This window comes from Protopterus annectens, chromosome 13.part0, assembly GCF_019279795.1.
Source record: "Protopterus annectens isolate FY-2018-M chromosome 13.part0, PAN1.0, whole genome shotgun sequence".
Lineage (NCBI taxonomy): Eukaryota > Metazoa > Chordata > Ceratodontiformes > Protopteridae > Protopterus > Protopterus annectens.
Window position 1 is genome coordinate 1,099,993,195 of NC_056747.1, and position 26,511 is coordinate 1,100,019,705.

Here is a 26,511-nt window from a genome sequence, read left to right on the forward strand (position 1 = left end):
TCAATACTAAGGAACTTCTCTCTATTCCCAGCTTGGACCTTACCTCAAATACCTCGACTACTGTCTCAGCAAAACAATCAGATCATGCACAGCCCACTCAGGACATTAAACTTGGCAGCATGGCGGATAATGTAGTCATACAAAAAACACCACTCAGTAAAGCTGTGATGGATGTAATTCTGGAAGCCAGAAGGCCTAGTACTAGAAAATCTTATGCTGGAAAATGGAAGAGATTCTGTGCCTGGAACCAGGCACAAGGAACTGATACAGCCGTACCAAATATTCCTCAGATTTTGCAATACTTAACTGAGATGCTGGACAAAGGCCTATCTTTTTCATCAATTAAAATTCATGCCTCTGCCATTTCAGCTCATTACAATACAGAGCCACCACTTTTTTCTCACCCTTTGTTAAGGCAGTACCTCAGAGGAGCCAAAAATTTAAGACCCCCAAGGAGACTACCAGTACCTGCATGGGACTTCAACTATGTCTTTCAAAAGCTCACACTGCTTCCTTTTGAGCCCAGCTGCTACTGCTGATATGAAGTTTTTGTCTTGGAAAACAGCTCTGCTCTTATCAATTACTTCTGCAAGACAAGTTTCAGAGCTACAGGCGCTCATGGCTGTGGAACCTTTCATCATTTTTCATCCAGACAGGGTCTCCCTGAGGACAAACCCAACATTTATGCCTAAAGTAGTGTCCAGTGTGGCTCTTAACCAAGCCATCCATCTGCTAACCTTTTACCCAAATCCAAAGAACAAGGGGGAGAGAATTCTGCATTCTTTGGACATACACAGACAGCTTAGATTCTACTTGGACAGAACCAGAGCTTTCAGGAAAACAGAGCAATTACTAGTGGCTTATGCTGCAAGATCACAAGGAAAGCCTATCTCAAAGCAGACCATTTCTAAGTGGTTAGGCCACTGCATTCGTTTCTGCTACTTACACCATGACAAACCAGTGCCTAAAGGCATTAGGCCTCATTCCACCAGAGCTGCAGCCACCTCAGCAGCCTTTCTCAGGGGAGTACCAACCAGAGACATTTTAGAGGCGGCTACTTGGAGTTTGGTGCACACCTTCACAAAGCATTATCATCTGCCACTCTACTGTAAATCCAGGGCAGGCTTTGCCACTGCAGTCCTGCAGGGCCTCAGAGCTGCTCCTACTGCTGTGTAGTTCCAGTCTCCCATCCATAGCTTTGGGACTCTATCCAAATGTAATGTCTGCAACAGTGAAACACTAAGGACATAGTACAGTTGTGTACACTTACCATAAATGTAGATGTTTGAGTGTATTCACTGTTACAGTCCAGGCTACCCTCCCGCCTTCCCCCTTTTTTCTTTTGGATCTTATCTTTCCTTCTCTGATTTATGCTACCTATGTGGTGTATTTGCTTATAGATGAAGGTAAAATTTATATTGGTGTATTTATGAATGTATATATAAAGTTTGGCTACCCTTTTTGGGGGCACCTGACATCTGGGGCAAGAAAAACTGAAGAAAATGGCGTCGGCTGCTTCTTTTATAACCCTGACGACCTGACGTCAGGGAAGGGGCGACAGCATCCGACACAGGACCCAAGACTTTGAAATTCAGGCCGGCTGAGGGCAACCTGCCAGCAGGATTACCCAAATGTAATGACTGCAACAGTGATTACACTTGAACATCTACATTTATGGTAAGTGTACACAACTGTACTTTATCCTCCTATATTGGAAGTTCCATTTAGTAGATGTTCTTCGTGTTTCACTGTTGCAGTCATTACATTTGGGCAATCTGCTGGCAGGTTGCCCTCAGTCGGCCTGAATAGCAAAGTCTTGGGTCCTGCATCGGTTGCTGTCTCTTCTTCCATGACGTCAGGTCATCAGGGGGTATAAAACATACAGCCGACGACATTACATCGGTCTTTCTTGCTGCGCGGTGCCCGAAGCAGTGCGCAAGTGCCGGTCGGCCGACTCCTGAAATTTTCGTTTTTGAGTTTCACAACCGAAGTCTTCAACCTAAAGCTAAGTTCTCCATTGGGGAAACTTTTTCTTGCTCCTTACCGATGTCAGTAAAAGTTAATAATTGTATTACTTGTAGGAAGCGAATACTTCATAAGGATTTTCATTTGTACTGTATTCCTTGCCTAGGCCCTGACCGCAACGTGCCTTGCTTTCGGTTTTGTGCTAAATTTAACCAACGCACTATTAAGCGTCGGCATATTTTTGCTTCTAAATATTTTGGCTCAAGATTTAACTATCCAGAAATGTTGTCGGTTAGCAATCTGACTACCGGAGTTCACAAAAAACGCAAAGAAAAAGGCAAGAGACAGACTGTCTAGGTCCAAAACCGGCGACGAAGCTTCTCCAAAGCCAGTCGCCAGTACTCAGTGAGGTGCTTTTGCAGCCCCTGATGCCCGCTACTTTTGATTAGCAGGCCTCTACCGAGACCCATTCGGAGTCTGGTATGCCACAAGACACTTCAAGTATTGAACCCGCGGATGTCTCTCCCTTAAATGGGTCTGGAGCCGCTGAGCAGGCACCGACTCCTGAGGGTGTTTTCAGGCCTAAAGATTTGTATATTAAACCGACGCCATTATCAAAAACCAGGCCAAAGCCAACTTCTATGTCTAAAAAAACTGATGCATGGGCCACGTGTTCAGGCCCCTATGCCTAAAAAACAAATGATCAAAATGGCTGAGGTTTTAATTTGATCAGGGGTTCCCAACCCCCTCCTGCTAAGAGGCCTAGGCAAGGCACTGATTATGAATCTTCAGATCAGGTTTCCATTGCTTCTGATTCCTCTTCTGATCAGGAATTTTCTATTCCACCTTATGAGGACCCTAATGCATAAGAATCTATCCCTTCTGCTTCTCCTCCTGAGGATTTTTCTTTTGGAGAAACTTTGCATACCTTAAGGGAACATTTTCATTGGGAGAGTCAGGATTTTTCAAAATCCAAAAAGAGGCTTAGGGATGTCCTTCTTCCTCAGCATAGGCCTTTGGCTATACCTCCTGTTTTAGACATTGTTGATGATGTTTTCTCAGAATCCAGCATGGCTCCTGATTTCATGCCTCTGGCTCCTAGTAAGCGAGACAGATGATATAGGGTTCCTGACTCCCACAAGTTTCTTTTGAAAAACCCTACTGCTAACCCTGAAACAATTTCTCAGGGTCCCAAGGGTGTTAAGGCATCTACTGCTAAAAATCCTACCCCTTCTGATAGCGACTCCAGGGAGCTGGATAGATGGGGTAAGAAGATTTACATGTCTGTAACCCTGGCACTCAGAGCTTTAAACTGTCAATTTCATATGCTTAAATATCAACAGCATGTCATGGGCTTACTGAAACAGAAAATGATGTTGATTTCTGACTGTGTGGAAAATAGAGTTACAGGATTTATTGCATTCAGCTGAACAAGTTGGAAAGCGTACTTTGCAATGTGGTTTTGATTCCTGGAGGCCTCTTGCAGGGCCGCCGTAACTGGATCTGTGATAAGAAGGCATGCTTGGCTCAAGGAGCAAAGTCTGCCTGATCAAGTTAAAGCAAAATTGTTGGATGCTCCTTTACAACAGGACAGTCTGTTTGGTAATAAGGCAGAATAAGTTTTGAAAAAGGTGGAAGACAAAGCTAAATCTATGCAAACTGTAAAAGATTTCCTACAAGTGCAGCCACCCAGGTTCAGTAGGCACTGGCCTACCAAGAATTGGTCCTTTCCAGTACCCAACAGAGCCGCTCAGGTCAAAACAAGACACTCCAAAGGCTCCAGGTTTCAGTCACAAGGAACTTATAGAATAAAACAATGGGGTGCCTCCACCTCCAAATCTGGAAGTAGCAAGGCACCCCCCTATGGTAAACAGTCTCAACGACTTTCCTCTGCCATTTCCAAGAACTTAACTTTTGGCAGCCCCTTTGGGGGGGGGGGGGGACTAGCACTTCATGCGCAAAACTGGCATCTAATTACCCAGGACAAGTGGGTTTTAAATCTAGTATCCTAGGGATACAGATTTAATTTCCACACATTGCCAGTTCCAAATGGATGGCCAGATCTGCCTCCAAATCAGTGGGCAGAGGCCCAGAAACAAGTTATGTCCCTCATGGATATGGGGGCTATTCAACCAGTACCAGAAAGGAAAAAGGACAAGGTTTTTATTCAAGACTTTTCCTGGTACCCAGAAAAGACAAATCATTGCGTCCAATTCTGGACTTATCCATTCTAAGTACTTTCCTGGACATTCCAAAATTCAAGATGCTGACTCTACAACAGTTACTGCCTATGCTGGGCAAGGATGCCTGGTTGGTAATTCTAGACTTAAGAGGCTTACCTGCATATCCCAATCAGGGAATCTTGCAGAAGATACCTCCACTTCAAAGCAGGCTATGTGCATTACCAGTTCTCTACACTGCCCTTTGGCTTATCTACTGCGCCTAGGGTCTTCACAAAGTGCCTGGCACCAGTAATTGCATTTTGCAGACAAAGAAACATTCAAATTTATCCTTATCTGGATGATTGTCTAATTCAGGCAGAAAACGAGGACACTCTTCTACAGAATCTGGTGTTTCTAAAAAGGCTTCTAACATGCCTAGGGTACACCATAAACAAAATGAAATCACAACTGGTACCCTCTCAAATAATTACATTCCTTGGTGCAAGCTTGAATACAACTGCCCAGATGGCTTACCTCATGCCAGACAAACAAATTCAATTGATGACATACTTCAAACAAGTGGCCACAAAACCCAGCTATCTGCAAGACAAGTTCTGCATGCCTTAGGGTTCATGGCTTCCTGCATTCTACTAATTCCATATGCAAGACTGCATATGAGGAAACTTCAGTGGTACCTGAAAAACTTATGGAGTCAACATTGTCACAGACTGGAAACAATGATTCCTATCATTCCTTGCCTGCAACAGGAATTCCTATGGTGGGCAGAGACCTGTCACCAAAACAAGAGACGGTCATTCATTCCACCCCCCTGCCACCCAAACCCTGACTACAGACTCATCAGATTATGCTTGGGGGGGGGCCCATCGGGCATGGATATGCATTCAGGGTGAATGGAGCCCAAATCAAATGCACCTACATATCAACCAGAAATAAATGCTAGCTGTACAGAATGCTCTGACAGCCTTCAAGGACTTCCTTCATCCAGGACAACTACTGATAAAGATGGACAACACCACAGTTATGTTGTACATAAACAAGCAGGGGGTACCCACTCCTACCCCCTTTACAGACTAACCATGGCCTTGTGGAACACAGCCTTGACTTACCAAATACATCTACAAGTTCAATTCCTGCCAGGAAAGCAAAATACTTTGGCAGACGAACTAAGCAGAAATCTTATGGACCCACACGAATGGAAACTGGATCCATAAATCTTCAGCATGTTGATACGAAAATGGGGGAGCTCAGATAGTTTTGGGGACAGGCAAAAAGATCTGTCAGTTGGTCAAATTCTCCACAAGAATTCATCACAAAAAAAGCTTGGAAAGTAGATGCTGTATCCTTCAGCTGGAAAAACCTATCAGTCTATGCCTTTCCCCCTCTGCTGTCCAAGGTTTTACTAAAAGTCAGACAGGAAAAAACGAAAATGATTCTGATTGCTCCAGACTGGCCTCGCCAACACTGGTACCCGCTCCTACGCAGTACGTCACATCTTCCTCCGTGGTACCTGCCTCAGGCACCTTATCTACTGTCTCAGCAGAGCTATCAAATTCTGCACACAGCTCCAAACTCTGAATCTTGCAGCATGGCTAATCAACTAATTTCACCAGTCACATCTCTCAGTAAACATGTGATGGATGTCATTTTGGAGGCTAGAAGGCCTAGTACTAGAAAATCTTATGCTGATAAATGGAAAAGATTCTGTGCCTGGAACAAACCACAAGGAATAAACACAGCAATGCCCAGTATTCCTCAGATTCTGCAATATTTAACTGAGATGCTTCATAAGGGCCTATCTTTTTTTTCTTCTATAAAAATCCATGCCTCTGCCATTTCGGCACATTACAACACAGAGCCTCCTCTCTTTTCTCATCCCCTGCTAAAGCAGTACCTCAGAGGGGCCAAAAATTTGAGACCTCCCAGGAGAGCACCAACTCCTGCATGGGACCTCAATTTTGTGCTGGAAAAACTCACCCTACCTCCTTTTGAACCAGCTGCTACTGCAGACATAAAATTTCTCTCTTGGAAGACAAGTTTTTTCTTTTAGCAGTCAATTCAGCTAGAAGGATTTCAGAACTGCAGGCTCTCATGGCAGTGGAGCCTTTCATTATCTTTTATCCGGACAGGGTGGCCCTCAGGACCAATCCATCCTTTATGCCTAAGGTGGTATCCAGTGTGGCTCTTAATCAGACCATTCATCTGTCAACTTTTTTCCCAAATCCACAGAACACGGGGGAGCGGATTCTGCATTCATTGGATGTACACAGACAACTAAGATTCTACTTAAACAGGACAAAATCTCTAAGAAAATCTGAGCAATTACTGGTGGCATTTGCTGCAAGGGCAGAGGGAAAGGCTATTTCAAAGCAGACTATTTCAAAATGGATAAGCCATTGTATTTGTTTCTGCTACATGCACCATGGTAAACCTGTCCCCAAGAGGATCACATCCCATTCCACCAGGGCTGCATCTACTTCTGCAGCCTTTCTCAGAAGAGTTCCTAACAGAGACATTCTAGAAGCTGCTACTTGGAGCTCAGTTCATACGTTCATCAAACAATTACCATTTACCTCTCCTGTAAATCCAGAGCAGGCTTTGCCACTGCTGTCCTGCAGGGCCTTATAGCTGCTCCTAATGCCGTATAATTCCATCCTCCCAACCATAGCTTTGGGATTCTATCCAAATGTAATGACTGCAACAGTGAAACACGAAGAACCTAGTACAGTGCTGTACACTTACCATAAATGTAGATGTTCGAGTGTATTCACTGTTGCAGTCCTGGTTATCCACCCGCCAGCCCCCTATTTCTCTCTTATTATACCTCTTCTTTCTTTTACTATGCTCAAAAGCCTTTTCGGTGTATTTGCTTTTAGTTGGAGGCATATTTTATGTGTTCTAAATTACATGCATATTTTTATATATATATATATATATATATATATATATATATATATATATATATATATAGGTTCATAGGTAGGTGCTAGGCTATCGGCCCTAGGGCCCATACAAGCCTAGCCAAAAAATGTACCCTGGCTTTCGCCACCCAAGATAATTATTTTCCTGTGTCCCTGTCGAGCAGATCCACAGAAGTGATCCCCAGGGTGAATTTCCCATCCAATCATCAAGATTTTTCTTGAAGAGTGCTAATGATGAGCTCTGTTTGACATAGATAGGTAGTCTTTTCCAGAGTATGGGAAGTCTCTGGGACAGGAATCTATCCCTCCAGCATGTTCTGTTTATTGTGGTGACAAGGTTTAGGTCCCTAGAGCGTGTAGCTCGGAGGGATTGGGATTTCTTTAAGAGGAGCATGTCCAACAGCTCTGGGCTTGACATAGCTTTGTATGTTAGGCAGAGATCGCCCCTGAGTAGGCGATATGCGATGGATTAAAGCTGTAGTTTTTTGAGACGGTCTGCATAGGGCATCTGTTTGAGGCCAGTAATCCTCTTTGTGAGGTATTTCTGTGGTCTTTCCAATCGTTGTAGATGTCTTGTGAGGTACATACCAAAAGGGGGCATTATACTCTATAATGGGTTTAATGAGTGATGAGTAGAGGGGAACAATGACCTCTTTTTCTGGATGAGAATCCTTTTGTGATGAGATGAGTCACGTAGAAGGATTTCCTGACCACTGTGGCGATGTAATTATCAAAGAAGAGACTACTGTCCACCTGTGTCCCAAGGTCTCATCACATTTTCGGCATTAAGTAGACTACCAGCTATGTGGTAGTTCATGGGTACAGAGTTTTTACCAAAGGGGATGACAATACACTTTTTGGCATTGAGCTTCAGGCCATGGTTTGACACCAGGTATCTGTCTCAGTGAGGCCCTTTTGTAGCTTGTCCTATGTATTTTGCTCCCCATTTGGGGGGGCACCTGACATCTGGGGCAAGAAAAACTGACTAAAATGGCGTCGGCTGCATGTTTTATACCCCTGACGACCTGACGTCATGGAAGAAGAGACAGCAACCGACACAGGACCCAAGACTTTGCTATTTAGGCCGACTGAGAGCAACCTGCCCACAGATTACCCAAATGTAATGACTGCAACAGTGAATACACTCGAACATCTACATTTATGGTAAGTGTACACAACTACACAACTGTATTTTGTAAAATTAATAAAAATGGAAATTCCAGATTAGATAATGATGCATTTTGCAGCTTGGATATGACTTTGGGCAGTGGGTCCATTAGGAGTATCATACAGGATAACTGGAAAATATTAGAAGGGAATCAAGATTTATATAAGATAGTGGGTCCTCACCCATAGTTTGTGTATAGGAACTATTATAATTTAAAGTTATTATTTGAGAGAGAACTAATTTTAAGGAAGGAACAACAAATACCAATAGACCCCAGGGAATGCACAAATGTGGAAGCTGTAATGTTTGTAGGTTCATTTTGAAGGGACATTTGTTTGAGCCATTTAACGTATACCATTAAAGTACTGGGTGTTTTAACTGTAAAAGCAAAGGATTAGTTTACATAGGGGTTTGTTTGAATTGTATGGCTTTCTACATAGGGATGACTAAGCGGACCTTGTGTGTTAGAATTAGGGAACACTATTACAGCATAAAGAAGAAAGATTTGAAGAATGCTTTTTATAAGCATACATTGAAATGTCCAAATTATAATACGTTTTTGTTCCCTGTTTTGGAACAGGGTGTCAGCAATTTGAGGGGTGGGGATTTTAAAACTGAGTTAGAGCAAAAAGAAGCCTTATGGCAAATCAAATTAAATTCAGACAAAGAACCCGGATTGAATGATGATGTTAATAAATGTTTCTGAAAAATCGCCGAGTGTATTTGTGTAAGTAATATGTAGATAGGTTTTTAAATAATGAGCATTTTTTAATTAATTGGTGGTTTAATATAACTGACTGTGCTTTTTTTATTATTGGCTGAAACTTGTATTTAAACTTGTTGCTTGCAATATTGTGTATTCTGATGGTCTTGGATGAAAGCGGAAAATAAAAAGCTGTCTACGCTAAAGTTGTTCCCCTGGTTTTTCAGCTTAGTTCTAGTTTTTTTTATTTTTCTGTGTTAGCTCAAGTTTGGCTTTGGTAGACTGTATTTGTACTCTGAGTTGTTTAAGTTTGTTGAGGGTGCTTTTTTCCTGCTGGGTGCTCCACCTCCTAATTTTTGCCATGGTTTTCTTCCTTCTGTTATACAGCCTATTGATTTTGTGATTGCACCAGGGTGGCTTGTTTTTTTGAGTTAGTTTTGTACTTCTTCCTGGTGCGTACTGCTGCCTCTATGCAGCTATTTAAAATGCTTGTACAGGGTTTCTGTGAACAGTTCTGTATAGGCAGCAATGTTCTCAGGGTTTGTGGGGTTTTATTTTTACTTCAAAGGAGACCATTTTGTGGTCTTATCTTACCAGGGAAGGCATTAAAGTAGTGGGTGTGCAGCACTCTCCCATATTAGTAAGGACCAGATCCAGTGTGGTTGCACCCCTGGTTGGTGTATCGACGATCTGGTCTAGGGAGTTTGTATTTACAAAATCCAGGAATCTCTGTGCATGTACGTTTGGTGTTGTATAGGATTCCCAGTTAATAGTGGGGTAATTAAAGTCAGCCATGAATATGGTATTGGGTTGGATGGGTAGGGTTTCTGATAAGTTTAAATACATGGTATGGGCTTCTAGGGTCATAGAGGGGGACCTATAGCTTGCAAAGAAGTGATATTAGATTTTGCCTATGGTGATTTGAACATTTAGCAGCTGAAGTGCATTGTCCTGTTTGACCAGCCTCGAAGTATATTTATCTTTCATGTAAATAGAGACACCTCCACCTTTAGTCTCTGCCTGTGAAGTAGCTGGCCTAAATGTGTGAAAGGCATTATTAACCTAGTACTGTTGGTGTGCTCTCTATGGCTTTAAACCATGTATCAGTGACCACACAAACGTCTGCATTCTCTAGGGTAAAGAGAGCTCCTAGGGAGTGGAGTTTTTTGTTTAGATTCTTAGCATTGAGCAGTAATACCTTTATATTTTCTTGTTTTTGATTTGTTATGTCAGAAATACTTTCAGTTTGGCATTGCCTAAAAAAGGCAGTATGGGGGACGATGATGCTTTAGCTAATATTCAAAAGCCTAGACAGGAGAGGTGCAGACCATCCTTGACAAAGCAGCATGGTCTGTTGACCATTTCCTTCCATACTGACAAATATTGCACTCCTTTAGAATGACAGCAGAAACTAATTCAATTATTAAAGTCCATCATCTTTTGTTCGTATTGTGGCATCATCCTTGGAGAAGGTAAAATGCTGCTCAATGCTAGGCTCATGCCAGCCTGAGACACGTATTCCAAGAGGTCCATGATGTCTCTTCATATAAGTCTAGGGAGGTATGTCTCAGGTCACTTACTCCCACAAGGACTATGACGGAGTCATATTGGTAATTGTGGTCCAGTGACCTGAGTGCCTGCATTATGTGGCAAATCCTAGCCCCTGATAAGCAACTGACCGTGACTTTCTCCTTACTCAGCCTGGTGAGGGGGACATCAGTGTGTCTCATGATGGAGTCTCCATTGGCTAGAATGTTGGATTGTGTTGGTGCCTGCATTATGGGCTTAGAGGTAGAGGTTCCATGAGATGTAGCTCTGTGTTGATGTAGGTGTTGATTTGAAAGAGCGCATTTGGGGCTGCTGAGGGTATTTGTTATGTGTACTTTTCTGGGAGGTCTTTGTGATTTAGGAAGATTACATATAAGTGCCTCCGCATATGTGGGTTGATATGACATGGTTATGCTTTTAGCAATGCTTCCGCTAGAATGGGTGACAGTTTTTGCATACGGATGTTGAACATTTTATTTAATCTTTTCCTTTATGGTTATGGAAATATTCTGTTTTTTTACCACAGAAAGTAAGGCTTCAAAATGTCTTGTTTTGTGAGCAGCAGATGTCAGGTACGTTTTAACTAACAATTGCTTTTCTGCCTTTTTCCCCCTCCTTTTCAGCCCGTTCTCCTGTCTTTAGTGCCATGTTTGAGCATGAAATGGAAGAAAGCAAAAAGGTAAGACAAAACTGCATCATTCATTTTCCCTGCAGCAGGTATTCACAGAGCTTAAAATATAGGTGGAGTATTCAGTCACAGCACTGTGTGTGTCTTGGGCTGTTATGCAGTGGTAATCATCTTTGTCAAGTTAGGCGGTGGGGTGGCATTTACTCTTAGCGTTTAGTGTATTTTACTGATGTTCTTTGTGTTTCACTGTTGCAGTCATCATGTTTGTGTTATCTGTTTGCAGTAGCAGTTGGCCTGATTATCAAAGTCTCATCTTCCATGGCGTCAGGTAGTCAGGGGTATAAAGCATGCAGCCGACGCCTTTACATCAGTCTTTCTTGTTGTGTGGTGCCCGAAGCAGGAGCAGTTCGCAAGTGCCAGTCGGCCAATTCCTGAAATTTTCGTTTTCGAGTTTCAGAACCGAAGTCTTCAACTAAAGCTAAGTACCCCATTGGGAAAACTTTTTCTTGCTCTAAACCGATGTCAATAAAAGTCAGTAATTGTATTTCTTGAGATAAGCAAATACCTCATAAAGAGTTTCAATCGTACTGTATTCCTTGCCTAGGCTCTGACCACGATGTACCTTGCTGTTGGTTTTGTGCCTTATTTAAACCACTATTTGTCGTCGGTATAATTTTGCTTCTAAATATTTTGGTACTCTGTTCAATTATCCAGATATGTCTTCGGTAAGCCACCTGAATACCAACATTCCGAAAAAACGCAAAGATAAAGACAGAGACAGGCCAACTAGGTCCAAAACTGCCGACGATGCTTCGCCTAAGCTGGTCGCCAGTTCGCCGGTAATCATTGAGGCGCTTTCGCAGCACCTGATACCGCTACTTCAGATTTGCAGGCCTCTACTGAGACCCATTCGGAGTCCGGTATGACGCAAGATGCTTCAACTGTGGAACCTGCGGATGTCTCTACCTTGGATGGGTCCAGAGCTGCTGTGCAGGCACCGGCTTCTGAGGGTGTATTCAGGCCCTACTGACTTGCATATTAAACAGACGCCATCTTCTTCTTCAAGGCCTAAAACTCAAACCATGCCTAGGAAACCGATGACCAGACCGCATGGTCAGGCCTCTATGCCCAAGAGACCTAGGACTGAATTTGCTTATGATAGTTCTGACCAGGATTCTGAAATTTCTGTCTCCTCTGATGACCAGGACTTACCCTTATCCACCTATGAGGATTCTGATGCAGAGGACTGTATTCCCTCTGCTTCTCCCCCAGAGGATTTTTCTTTTCGTGAAACCTTGCATACTCTTAAGGAGCATTTTCACTGGGAAAGCCAGGATTATTCTAATTTTAAAAAGAGGCGTAGAGATTTCTTACTCCTGCCCCAACACAGGCCTTTAGCTATCCTCCTGTACTGGACAGTGTTGATGCCTTTTCAGAATCTAGCTTGGCCCCTGACTCTCTACCTCCTGCTCGTAGAAAACCTGATAGATATTACAGGGTTCCTGATTCTCACAAGTTTCTTTTTAAAAATCCTGCTGCGGATCCTGAGACCATTTCACAGGGACCCAAGAGCATTAAGGCTACTTCGTCCAAAAATCCTAACCCCTTCTGATAGAAATTTCAGGGCCCTGGATAGATGGGGTAAGAAGGTGTATACACCTCTGCAACCTTGGCCATCAGGGCCTTAAATTGCCAGTTTCAAATGTTAAAGTATCAGCAGCATATTATTGGATTGCTTAAACAGAAAATTATGTTGATTCCTGATTGTGCTGAAAATAAGGATTTACAGGATTTAATGCATTCTGCTGAACAGGTTGGAAAACATACTTTGCAATGTGGTTTTGATTCACTAGAGGCATCTTGCAGGGCTGCTGTCACTGTGTCTGTACTTAGAAGGCAAGCTTGGCTTAAGGAGCAATCTTTGCCAGACCATGTTAAAACTGAACTGCTGGATGTTACCTTAAATCAGGACTGCCTGTTTGGCAACAAAGCAGAAGTTCTTAAAAAGATGGAGGAAAAAGCTAAATCTATGCAAACTGTTAAAGATTTCTTACAAGTGCAGCCTCCAAGATTTAGTAGGCATTGGCCCTCAAACAATTGGTCCTTTCCTGCCTCTTCCAGGCCCTTTCAGTTCAAACCCAGAACCAGCATAACAACCAGGCTTTAGTCCCAGGGTACGCACAGGACTAAGCAGTGGGGGGCTCCCACTTCCAAGTCAGGGAGTAGTAAGATCCTCTCCTATGGTAAGCTGTCTCAATGACTTAACTTTAAAACTTCCAAGCACTTCTCAACTAACTGCTCCTTTAGGGGGAAAGATTGTTCTGCAAGCAAAAAACTGGGAACTCATTACCCAGGACAATTGGGTTTTAAACATAGTTTCCTAAAGATACAGATTTCACTTCCACACATTACCAACCCCAAATGGTTGCCCTGATCTACCCCCAAATCAGTGGGCAGAGGCTCAAAAGCAAGTACTCTCTCTCTCTTTCAAGATTAATAGCGATTCAGACTGTACCAGAAAAGGAAAAGGGACAAGGTTTCTACTCAAGACTTTTCCTGGTACCCAGAAAAGACAACTCATGGCGTCCTATCCTGGACCTGTCTATCCTAAACACCTTTTTGGTGATTTCAAAATTCAAGATGCTAACATTTCACCAGTTGCTTCCCATGATAGGCAAAGATGCCTGGTTGGCAACACTGGATTTAAAGGAAGCCTACCTGCACATCCCAATCAGGGAATCTTGCAGAAGATACCTACGCTTCAAAGTAGGCTGCATGCACTATCAGTTCTCTGTACTGCCCTTTGACTTATCTACTGCGCCCAGGGTATTCACAAAGTGCCTAGCACCAGTCATTGCACTTTGCAGGCAAAGAAATATTCAAATATACCCGTACCTGGACAATTGTCTTATTCGGGCAGAAAGCCAGGACATACTTTTGAATCATCTGGCATTTGTACAAACGGTGCTAACTTGTATGGGGTACACCATGAATGAAAATACATCACAGCTGGTACCCTGTCAACAAATTATATTCCTGGGAGCAAGCTTGAACACAACTTCCCAGATGGCTTTCCTCACACCAGAGAAACAAATTTATTTGACAACTTACTTCAAACTAGTGGCCACAGAAACCATGCTATCTGCAAGCCTTGAGGTTCATGGCCTTGTGCATTCTACTAATTCCATATGCAAAACTGCATATGAGGAAACTACACTGGTATCTAAAAAGCCTATGATGTCAACATTCTCAGGATCTAGAAGCATTGATTCCTATCATACCTTGCCTACGGTTAGAATTCCTTTGGTGAGCAGAGGCCTGCCACCAAAACAAGGGACTACCATTCACTCTACCCCCTGTTGCCCAAACGCTAACAACAGACTCATCAGACTATGCATGGGGGGGATCACCTGGCAGGGAAGTGCATTAAGGGCAAATGGAACCCAAGTCAAATGCACCTGCATATCAATCAAAAAGAAACAGCTGTACAGAATGCTGTGACAGCCTTCAAGGACCACATTCTTCCAGGACAATTAATGGTAAAGACGGACAAACACCACTGTTATGTGGTACATAAACAAGCAGGGGGGTACCCATTCCTACCCCCTCTGCAGACTAGCCATGGCTCCGTGGAACACAGCCTTGAGCTACCAAGTGCATCTACAGGCTCAATTCCTGCCAGGAAAACTAAGTACACTGGCAGGCGAACTAAGCAGAAATCTCATGGACCCACACTAGTGGAAACTGGAATCAAAGACTTTCAACATGTTGATAAACAAATGGAGGAGCCCAGATATAGACCTGTTTGCCTCCCCCCAGAACTACCAATTGGACAAATTCTGCACAAGGAACCCCCACAAACAAGCTTGGAAAGTGGATGCTCTGTCCTTCATCTGGAAAAATGTATCAGTTTATGCCTTTCCTCCTCTGCTTCTCCTCTCCAAAGTGCTACTAAAGATCAAACAGGACAAACCATGGATGATACTGATTGCACCAGACTGGCCACGCCAGCACTGGTACCCCCTCTTGCGTAGTGTCACAGCTAGCTCCATGGCACCTGCCTCAGACCCCCTACCCTGCTGTTACAGCAGGAGAGCCAGATTCCGCACCCCCAGCTTCAAACCCTTAACCTGGCAGCCTGGCTAATTAACTAATGTCTCCGTTACCATCCCTCAGTAAACAAGTGTTGGATGTCATTCCGGAGGCAAGGATGCTTAGTACTAGAAAATCTTATGTTGAAAAATAGAAAAGATTCTGTGCCAGGAACCAAACTCAAGGGATGCCCACAGCAGCGCCCAATTTACCTCAGATTCTTCAATACTTAACAGAGATGCTTCACAAGAGCCTTTCCTTTTCCTCCATCAAAATTCATGCCTCAGCCATTTCAGCTCATTACAACACAGAACCCACCCGTCTTTTCTCACCCACTGCTCTAGCAGTTTCTCAGAGGGGCCAAAAACTTGACCACCCAGAAGAGCCCCAACTCCAGCCTGGGACCTTAACTTTGTATTGGAAAAACTCACTCTGCCTCCTTTTCAGCCAGCTGCAAGTGCAGAGCTAAAATTCCTTTCTTGGAAAACAGCTTTCCTTTTAGCAATCACTTCAGCAAGAAGGGTATCTGAATTACAGGCCCTTGTGGCAGTGGACCCTTTCATCATCTTTCATGCGGACAAGGTGTCCCTCAGGACCAATCCCTCCTTTATGCCCAAGGTGGTATCCAGTGTGGCTCTTAATCAATCCATTCATTTGCCAACCTTCTTTTCTAATCCGCAGAACAAAGGGGAACAGATACTGCACTCCTCAGATGTGCACAGACAACTTGGATTTTACTTGGACAGGACTAAACCTCAAAGGAAATCTGAACAACTGCTGGTGGCATTTGCTGCAGGGGCAGAGGGGAAGGCTATTTCAAAGCAAACAATTTCTAAATAGATAGGCCATTGCATTAATTTCTGCTATAAGCACAATGGAAAACCTATCCTGCAGGGGATTAGACCCCATTCAGCCAGGGCTGCATCTACCTCTACAGCCTTTCTCAGAGGTGTCCCTACCAGAGACATCCTAGAAGCTGCTACCTGGAGTTCTGTACATACTTTCACCAAGCATTACTATTTGCCAATTTTCTCTAAATCCAGAGCTGCTTTTGCCACTGCAGTCTTGCAGGGCCTTATAGCTGGTCCTAATGCTGTCTAAATTCCTTCTGCCATCCTTTGCTTTGGGAATCTACCTAAATGTGATGACTGCAACAGTGAAACACGAAGAACACAGTACAGTTGTGAAAACTTACCATAAATGTAGATGTTCAAGTGTATTCACTGTTGCAGTCCTGGTTACCCTCCCTCCAGCCCCCTGACTTTTTTTGGCTATACATCTACGCTCCTTTACTATGCTTAAAAGTTTTTCGCTGTATTTGCTTTTTTGTTTAATTGCTTCCCAGTAGGGGGGGGCACCTGACAACTGGGGCAAGAAAAACTGATGTAATTGCATCTGCTACATGCTTTATACCACTGACTACCTGACATCACAGAAGGTGAGACAGCAACCGACGCAGTACCCAAGACTTTGATAATCAGGCCGACTGAGAGGCATACTGCAAGCAGATAACCCAAATGTGATGACTGCAACAGTGAATACACTCGAACATCTACATTTATGGTAAGTGTACACAACTGTACTTTTTAGTGTTACATTTCCAGGCATCAAGAATTTCCTTTCAGAACTCCTCTGTAGTCTTATTCAGGACACCTTGTTTACTACATCACATGCTGCTTATCTTGCAGAGATTTACAGATTTGTTTTCCAGAAGAAAGGAAGGATGGTTAGAAAATGTCAGTCTGTGCTTGCTGCACCCAGGCTTCTTAACACTGAAGTTGCTGCATTTTAATCCTCAGCTTTAGGAACCTCTGAAAAAATGCTTTGATATGACTGTTCACGGTCAGTGGTAAATAGAAATATGATTGTTAAGTCCCCATTAGCTGAAGAGAGACCTGTGCTGTTGTGTTTGTATAAAGTTAGGTCTCCACTGTACCCTTTGTTTGGCAGTAGTGGCTTTGGAATTAGTCATAAAGCTTGAAGTTTGAGAATGCAGCCTTCACATGGTTGGGGTGAAGGAGGCTGTGCTCAATGCATGAAATGTAGCTAGGGAGTGTTTGTGTGGAATGCAGTGTTGTCTCTTGTTGGTATACGTTTGAGGAGGTGGTCTCGACCATTTGAAGGATACCTCATCACAAAGTAGTACATTTTCAGTGAAAATTTTAATTGATGCCTGTTAGGAATGTCTGTACCTGTGAGTGAAACCTGATAGTTGAAAAAGGAATTGGTCATTGTAGTGGCCAGAGCAGTTTGTCTTTGCCTTAGATAGTGAGTATTTTTCAGGAGAATGTGATGCATGTGCTTGTAGCAGTTGCAGAGTGAAACTTTGTGAAGAAATCATCATTTGTTATGGGGTAACTGTTTCTGCAGAGGGTAAATATTGGCATTTTCTTGTTAGTGTAGTTTGGTTAAAAATTTTTTCATTCATCATTTAGCTTATTTCAACTTGTTGCCTTATCTCCTAGAACCGAGTTGAAATCAATGATGTGGAACCTGAAGTTTTCAAAGAGATGATGTGCTTTATTTACACAGGAAAGGCTCCAAACCTGGATAAAATGGCAGATGATTTGCTAGCAGCTGCTGATAAGGTGGGTTTTGGCTGACATCCTTCATAATTGATTTATCACTGATGTTACTGAAAAACCCTGTGTTTTCATGTTTGTCCATGATAAGTAGGCCAAGCAGGTAAAACCTAATCAAACTATAGTATATTCTTTGACAATGCTCAGACTGGTATTAGCATTATATAGTTATTGTCATTTAACAGCACAGAATACATGTCTGGGCGATCCTGCATTCGTTCAGCTTTATGTATTTCATTTATGCCTTTTCTGGATTCAGCTCTATCCTTTTTACTGTAATCTTTTCCCCATTTTTTAACAAGTGGTTTTTCATTACTGCCTCTGTTTAGATGATCCTTTTACATCTCTTCATCCTTCATTGCGTTAAGGTTGTGATGCTCCAGATTGTTTTTTCATTTTTTATCCCTAGTTGCCACTTCAGCCAGATGTCTTTGGTGGTGGTTCTTGTAAGCTGGTAGCATACCTCTCAAATTCCTTTATGTTGGGAGCATCTGGTTAAAATCAGGAATATGTAAATAGCATGCATTGTGCATATTCAGAGGATATGTTATGCAGGATGCTATCTTGCATCTAAATTTATTGTATCATACATGTTACTGTCCCAAGCAAATCTGTACTTTACAAAACAGAAAGCAAAACCACATTGCACTATGTCAAAAATGTTTAATTTCCTAATAATTATTTTTAGAAAGGTACTTTCATTCCCTTAAGAGTTAACCCAGTAGACTGGGACTTGGGGACACGTAGACAGTAATCTACCCTTTGACCATCATGTGTCTGTGGTATTAAAGGAATCCTATGTTGTACAGTTCATAATGTTTAGTCTCTCACTTCCCTACTTATTACCCAGGAGTACCAGAACTTACCAGAAGTTTGGGATGCATGGCTGGCTTAAAAAAGGTGGCAGTGGTTGTTTGCCTGATGCATACTTAACCTACGAACCTAAAAGAAAAAGATCACTGCAAGGGAATTCCTCCAGTTGTTAGGGCACATGGCAGAATGTATACTGATAACGCTCTGTACATGTCTTCATAACAGAAAGCCTCAGTGGTATCTAAAAAATAAATGGAGCACTTTGGCTTGACATTGTAAGCTGGACATTCTTTCCTGATCTAGATCTTTGGGTTGGCAGTGGTCATGGGATATTTTACTTAGCCATCCATCCAGAAGGATTAGTTGGGGGCTGTGTCCAACAGGTTAACAAAGTTTGAATTTCCTTGGTTGATATGAAGGTTACTTATTTAATGTTAGATTTGCTTGGAAAATTAATTCCTTGACCATCCCACCATCTACTTGCCCGCTCTGTGAGCCTGTGCTGTATATGTGGTACCTTTAGTTTGGTCACCAACTGAAAGGGGAACAAAGAGGTTTAAGGCATCATGGGTTAGGTACAGGTGTAGAGTAGCCTGTGGAAGCTTTCTTTACCAAGGTGAGCATAAGGTTAATGAATCTTTTTTAATGAAGATTTGTGTAGTTGTAGGATCAGACTTGACTCCCATCTGTTTTAAGTAATTTGAATTCTAGGGTTTAGTGAAGATGACGCTAGAATAATTATGGGTGCAGTTAGTTTGTCAAGGCTTCTCAACTTTAAATGGTTGTACATACAAAAATCTAAAGATGCTTTAAGGTTGTACCAAAACATCCTTAACACTTTATCTACACAGGTTTTTATAGAACAGCAAATATTCTGAAAACCACAAGGATACTGTTATTAAGGCTATCTACAAAGCCAAGGGTGATAAAGGCTGGATAGAATAACTGCAGGCCAACTAGCCTTTTGCCAAACACAGGAAGGGTTTTAGAGCAATTGGTATTGGACAAAGTAATATGAAAACTAAGTGCTCGGAGCATGGTAAAATGTATACATCGTCATGCATATACAAAGCTATAGCAACTTGCATTGTTTTTAATAACATGATTAGAGAATTGGATGAAAATCCACAAACAGACATAGTTTTTATTGACTTTTCCAGCGGTCACACAAAATTGGTAAGATGTTCTTTGTATTTCACTGTTGCAGTCATCACACTTGAGTTATCCTGCTTAAGGGTAGCCCTCAGTCGGCCCGAATACCAGTGGCTTAGTATTTCTGCATCGGTTGCTGTTGCTCCAAGACTGACATGAGGTAGTCAGTGGTATAAACTCAGGCAGCCAATGCCATTACATCAGTCTTTCTTGCCGAGGAGCCAGAAGCAGTTCGCACGAGTGCTGGTCGGCTGCTACCTGAGTTTTTGTTTCCGAATTGAAGTTGAAGTCTTCTAAAGCTAAGTACCCCCATTGGGGATCTTTTTTTCTTGCTTTTACCGATGTCAGAAAAAGTTAACAATTGCCTCACCTGTGGAAAGCAAATACCACATGAGACTTACATTCTTACTGCGTCACCTGTTTAGGCCCAGACCACGACATCCCTCACTGCCGCTTTTGTGCTTTGTTCAATGCCAGAATGATACATCGTCGGGCCCTTAGTGTAGCTAAATATTTTCGCTCTCAGTCCTCGTATTCCGATATGGCTTCGGTAAGCCATCCGACTACCGATCTTCCAAAAAAAACGTAAGGATAAAGACAGAGACAGATCACACAGGTCCAAAACTGCCGACAATGCTTCCGTTAAGCTAGTAAATCAGTTCACCGGTCCTCAGTGAGGTGCTTTTGCTGCCCCTGATACCTGCTTCTGTGGATTCGCAGGCTGCTACCGAGACCCATTCGGTGTCCGTTATGCCGCAAGACTCCTCTTCGACTAAGGATCCTGCAGATGTCTCTACCTTGGAAGGGTCTGGAGCCGCTGAGCAGGCACAGGCTTCCGAAGAAGATGTTTTTCATGTTTCACTGTTTCAGTCATCACATTTGGGTTATCTGCTTGCAGTAGCCCTCATTCGGCCTGATTATCAAAGTCTTGGGTCCTGCGTCGGTTGCCGTCTCATCTTCCATAATGTCAGGTAGTCAGGGGTGTAAAGCATGCAGCCGACACCATTACCCCAGTCTTTCTTGCCGTGTGGTGCCCAAAGCAGAAGCAGTTAGCAAGTGCTGGTCGGCCGACTCCTGAAATTTTTGTTTTCGAGTTTGAGAACCGAGTGGGGAAACTTTTTCTTGTTCTAAACTGATGTCAGTAACTGTATTCCTTGTGGAGAGCAAATACCTCATAAAGATTTTCATTCATACTGTATTCCTTGCCTAGGCCCTGACCACGACGTACCTCGCTGTCGGTATTGTGCCTTATTTAAACAACAAACTATTTGCCAGAATATTTACGCTTTTAAATATTTTGGTACTCTGTTCAATTATCCAGATATGTCTTTGGTAAGCCACCCGACTTCCGACATTCAGAAAAAAATGCAAAGATAAAGACAGAGACAGGCCGCCTAGGTCCACAGCTGCTGACGATGTTTCTCCTAAGCTGGTCGCCAGTTCGCCGGTACTCAGTGAGGCCTTTCGCAGCCCCTGATACCCACTACTTCAGATTCGCAGGCCTCTACTGAGACCCATTCGGAGACCGGTATACCACGAGATGCTTCAACTATGAAACCTGCGGATGTCTCTACCTTGCATGGGTCCAGAGCTGCTTTGCAGACACCTGCTTCTGAGGGTGTATTCACGCCTACCTACTTGCATATTAAACCAATGCCATCTTCTTCTTCAAGGCCTAAAACTCGATCCATGCCTAGAAAAACGATGCCCAGACCGCAGGGTCAGGCATCTATGCCTAAAAAACAAATGATAAGAATGGCTGATGACCTTATTACTTTAATCAGGGGAAGCCAACTTCCCCCTCTAAGAGACATAGGACTGAATTTGCTTATGATACTTCTGATCAGGATTCTTAAATTTCTGTTTCCTCTGATGACCAGGATTTACCCTTATCTACCTGTGAAGATTCTGATGCAGAGGACTCTATTCCCTCTGCTGCCCCTCCAGAGGATTTTTCTTTTGGTGAAACCTTGCATACTTTTAGGGAGCATTTTTGCTGGGAAAGCCAGGATTACTCTGATTCTAAAAAGAGGCTTAGGGGTTTCTTACTCCTGCCCCAACACAGGTTTTAGCTATCCCCAGAGTACTGGACATTGTTGATAATGCCTTTTCGGAATCTAGTTTGGCCCCTGACTCCTTACCTCCTGCTCCCAGAAAACCTGATAGATATTACCGAGTTCCTGACTCTCACAAGTTCCTTTTTAAAAATCCTACTGCGGATCCTGAGACCATTTTACAAGGACCCAAGGGCATTAAGGCTACTACTGCCAAAAATCCTACCCCCTCTGATAGAGGTTCCAGGGCACTGGATAGATGGGGTAAGAAGTTATACACGTCTGCAACCTTGGCCATTAGAGCCTTAAACTGCCAGTTTCATATATTAAAGTATCAGCAGCATATTATTGGATTGCTTAAACAGAAAATGATGTTGATTCCTGACTGTGCTGAAAATAAGGATTTACAGGATTTAATGCATTCTGCTGAACAAGTTGGAAAACATACTTTGCAATGTGGTTTTGATTCACTAGAGGCATCTTGCAGGGCTGCTGTCACTGGTCTGTACTTAGAAGGCATGCTTTGCTTAAGGAGCAATCTTTGCCAGGTCATGTTAAAGCTAAATTGCTGGATGCTCCCTTAAATCAGAACTGCCTGTTTTGCAACAAAGCAGAAGTAGTACTTAAAAAGATGGAGGAAAAAGCTAAATCTATGCAAGCTGTTAAAGATTTCCTACAAGTACAGCCTCCGATATTTAGTAGGCATTATCCCTCAAAGAATTGGTCCTTTCCTGCCTCTTTCTGGCCTTTTCAGTCCAAACCCAGAACAAGCAGGGCACCCAGGCTTCAGTCCCAAGGTACGCACAGGACTAAGCAGTGGGGGGCTCCCACTTCCATATCCGGGAGTAGTAAGACCCCCCCCCCCATGCTAAACTGTCTCGATGACTTAACTTTAAAACTTCCAAGCCCTTCTCAACTGACTGCTCCTTTAGGGGGAAAGATTGCTCTGCAGGCAAAAAGCTGGGAACTCACTACCCAGGACAAATGGGTTTTAAATATTGTTTCCCAAGGAAATAGATTCCACTTTCACACGTTACCAACACCAAATGGTTGGCCAGATCTACCCCTAAATCAGTGGGCAGAGGCTCAAAAGCATGTACTCTCAAGTATAAGGGCTATTCAAACTGTCCCAGAAGAGGAAAGGGGACAAGGTTTCTACTCAAGACTTTTCCTGGTACCCAGAAAAGACAGCACATGGCGTCCTATCCTGGATCTTTCTATCCTAAACACCTTTTTGATGATCCCAAAATTCAAGATGCTAACTCTTCACCAGTTGCTTCCTATGCTAGGCAAGGATGCCTGGTTGGCAACACTGAATTTAAAGGAAGCCTACCTGCACATCCCAATCAGGGAATCTTGCAGAAGGTACCTATGCTTCAAAGCAGGCTACATGCACTATCAGTTCTCTGCATTGCCCTTTGGCTTATCTACTGCGCCCAGGGTATTCACAAACTGCTTAGTTCCAATCATTGCATTCTGCAGGCAAAGAAATCTTCAGATATACCCTTACCTGGACGATTGTCTAATTCAGGCAGAGAGCCAGGACATACTTTTGAATCATCTGGCCTTTGTTCAAAGGGTACTAACTTGTCTGGGGTACACCACAAATGAAAAGAAATCACATGTGGTACCTGTCAACAAATTATAATCCTGGGAGCAAGCTTGAATACAACTTTCCAGATGGCTTTCCTCGCGCCAGAGAAACTGACTCATTTGACAACCTACTTCAAACAAGTGGTTACAAAACCCAGTTATCTGCAAGGGAAATACTGCAAGCCTTGATGTTTATGGCCTCCTGCATTCTTCTAATTCCATATGCAAGGCTACATATGAGGAAACTTCAATGGTATCTCAAAAAGCCTATGGTGTCAACATTCACAGGATCTAGAAGCTATGATTCTTGTCATACCTTTCCGACGCCTAGAGTTCCTTTGGTGGGCAGAGGCCTGCCACCAAAACAAGGGACTACCATTCACACTACCCCCTGCCGCCTAAACCTTAACAACAGACTCATCAGACTAGGCATGGAGAGGTTCACCTGGCAGGGAAGTGCATTCAGGGCAAATGGAACCCACGTCAAATGCACCTGCACATAAATCAAAAGGAAATGTTAGCTGTACAGAATGCTCTGACAGCCTTCAAGGACCACATTCTTCCAGGACAACTAATGGTAAAGACGGACAACACCAATGTCATGTGGTACATAAGCAAGCAGAAGGTACACATTCTTACCCCATCTGCAGACTAGCCATGGCATTGTGGAACACAGCCTTGAGCTACAAGTGAATCTAAAAGCTCAATTCCTGCCAGGAAAACTAAATACACTGGCAGATGGACTAAGCAGAAATCTCTTGGACCCACAAGAGTGGAAACTGGAACCAAGGATTTTCAACATGTTGACAAGCAAGTGGGGGAGCCCAGAGATAGACCTGTTTGCCTCCCCCCAGAACCATCAATTGGACAAATTTTGCACAAGGATTCCCCACAAGCTAGCTTGGAAAGTGGATGCTCTATTCTTCAGTTGGAAAAACCTGTCAGTTTATGCCTTTCCTCCTCTGCTCTCCAAGGTACTACTAAAGATCAAACAGGACAAGCCAAGGACGGTTTTAATTGCACCAGACTGACCACGTCAACACTGGTGTACCCCCTCTTGCGCAGTGTGTCACGCTTGGCCCTATGGCACCTGCCTCAGACTCCTTCACTGTTGTCTCAGCAGGAGAACCAGATTCTGCACCCTCAGCTGCAAACCCTGAACCTAGCAGCCTGGCTAAATTACCTAATCTCTCCTTTACCACATCTCTCCTTTACCACCTCTCATTAAATCAGTGATGGATATAATTTGAGGCAAGGAGGCCTAGTACTAGAAAGTCTTATGCTGCAAAATGGAAAAGATTTTGTGCCTGGAATCAATCTCAAGGGATGAGCGCAGCAGTGCCCAATTTACCCCTCGGATTCTAATATTTGACTGAGTTGCTTCATAAGGGCTTGTCCTTTTCCTCCATCAAAATTCATGCCTCAGCCATTTCAGCTCATTACAGCACAGAGCCTCCCCTCTTCTCCCACCCACTGCTCAAGCAGTTCCTCAGAGGAGCCAAAAATATAAGGCCACCCAGGAAAGCTCCAACTCCTGCCTGGGACCTTCACTTTGTCTTGGAGAAACTCACTCTTCCTCCTTTCGAGCCAGCTGCTACTGCAGATTTAAAATTCCTTTCCTGGAAATCAGCTTTCCTTTTAGCAATCACTTCTGCAAGAAGGGTGTCTGAGTTACAGACCTTTATTGCAGTGGAGCCTTTCATCATCTTTCATGGGGACAGGGCGTCCCTCGGAACCAATCCCTCCTTCATGCCCAAGGTGGTTTCCAGTGTGGCTCTTAATCAGACCACTCATTTGCCTACCTTCTTTCCTAACCCACAGAACAAAGGGGAATGGATACTGCACTCCTTAGATGTGCACAGGCGACTTAGATTTTACTTGGACAGGACTAAACTTCAAAGAAAATCTGAACAACTGCTGGTGGCATTTGCTGTAGGGACAGAGGGGAATGCTATTTCAAAGCAAACCATTTCAAAATGGATAGGACACTGCATTCATTTCTGCTGTAAGCACCATGGAAAACCTATCCCACCAGGGCATCAGACCCCATTCACCCAGGGCTGCATCTACCTCCACAGCCTTTCTCAGGGGCAGCCCTACCAGGGACATCCTAGAAGCTGCTACCTGGAGTTCTGTACATACTTTCACCAAGCATTATCATTTGCCCATTTTCTCTAAATCCAGAGCTGGCTTTGCCATTGCAGTTTTGTAGGGCCTTATAGCTGGTACTAATTCTACTTAAATTCCTCCTCCCAACCTTAGCTTTGGGAATCTACCCAAATGTAATGACTGCAACAGAGAAACACAAAGAACAGAGTACAGATGTTCTTCGTGTTTCACTGTTGCAGTCATTACATTTGGGTTATCTGCTTGGAGGTAGCCCTCAGTCGGCCTGATTAACGAAGTCTTGGGTCCTGCGTCAGTTGCTGTCCCTTCTTCCATGACGTCGGGTCGTCAGGGGTATAAAACATGCAGCCAATGCCATTACATCAGTCTTTCTTGCCGTGTGGTGCTCAAAGCAGTTTGCAAGTGCCGGTCGGCCGACTCCTGAAATTTTCATTTTCGAGTTTCAGAACCGAAGTCTTCAACTAAAGCTAAGTACCCCATTGGGGAAACGTTTTCTTGCTCCTTACCGATGTCTGTAAAAGTTAATAATTGCATTACTTGTGGAAAGTAAATACCTTATAAAAACTTTAAAACTTTCATTCGTACTGTATTCCTTTCCTAGGCCCTGACCACGACGTACCTTGCTGTCGGTTTTGTGTTTTATTTAATCAGCGCACTATCCGTCGTCTGTATATTTTCGCCTCTAAATATTTCGGTTCTTGGTTTAATTATCCAGAAATGTCGTCGGTTAGCCATCCAGATACCATGATTCCGAAAAAACTCAAAGATAAAGACAGGCCGCCGAGGTCCAAAACTGCCGACAACTCTTCTCCTAAGCCAGTCGCCAGTTCGCCAGTACTCAGTGAGGTGCTTTCGCAGCCCCTGATACCCGCTACTTCTGATTCACAGGCCTCTACTGAGACCCATTCGGAGTCTGGTATGCCATGAGATGCTTCAACTATGGAACCCGCGGATGTCTCTACCTTGGATGGGTCTGGAGCCGCTG

General features: G+C 43.4%; 1 protein-coding gene across 4 annotated transcripts in view; it reads left to right on the forward strand.

Annotated features, from left to right (window-relative positions):
- Positions 1-26,511, forward strand: part of LOC122788129 (speckle-type POZ protein) — a 1,772,079-nt gene that overhangs the window by 1,469,742 nt on the left and 275,826 nt on the right. For all 4 annotated transcript variants that reach the window (XM_044055071.1, XM_044055069.1, XM_044055068.1 and 1 more), the window contains 2 exons: positions 11,109-11,164; positions 17,671-17,793. In XM_044055071.1, the coding sequence (XP_043911006.1) occupies positions 11,109-11,164; positions 17,671-17,793 (179 nt within the window). The remainder of the gene's footprint in view (positions 1-11,108; positions 11,165-17,670; positions 17,794-26,511) is intronic.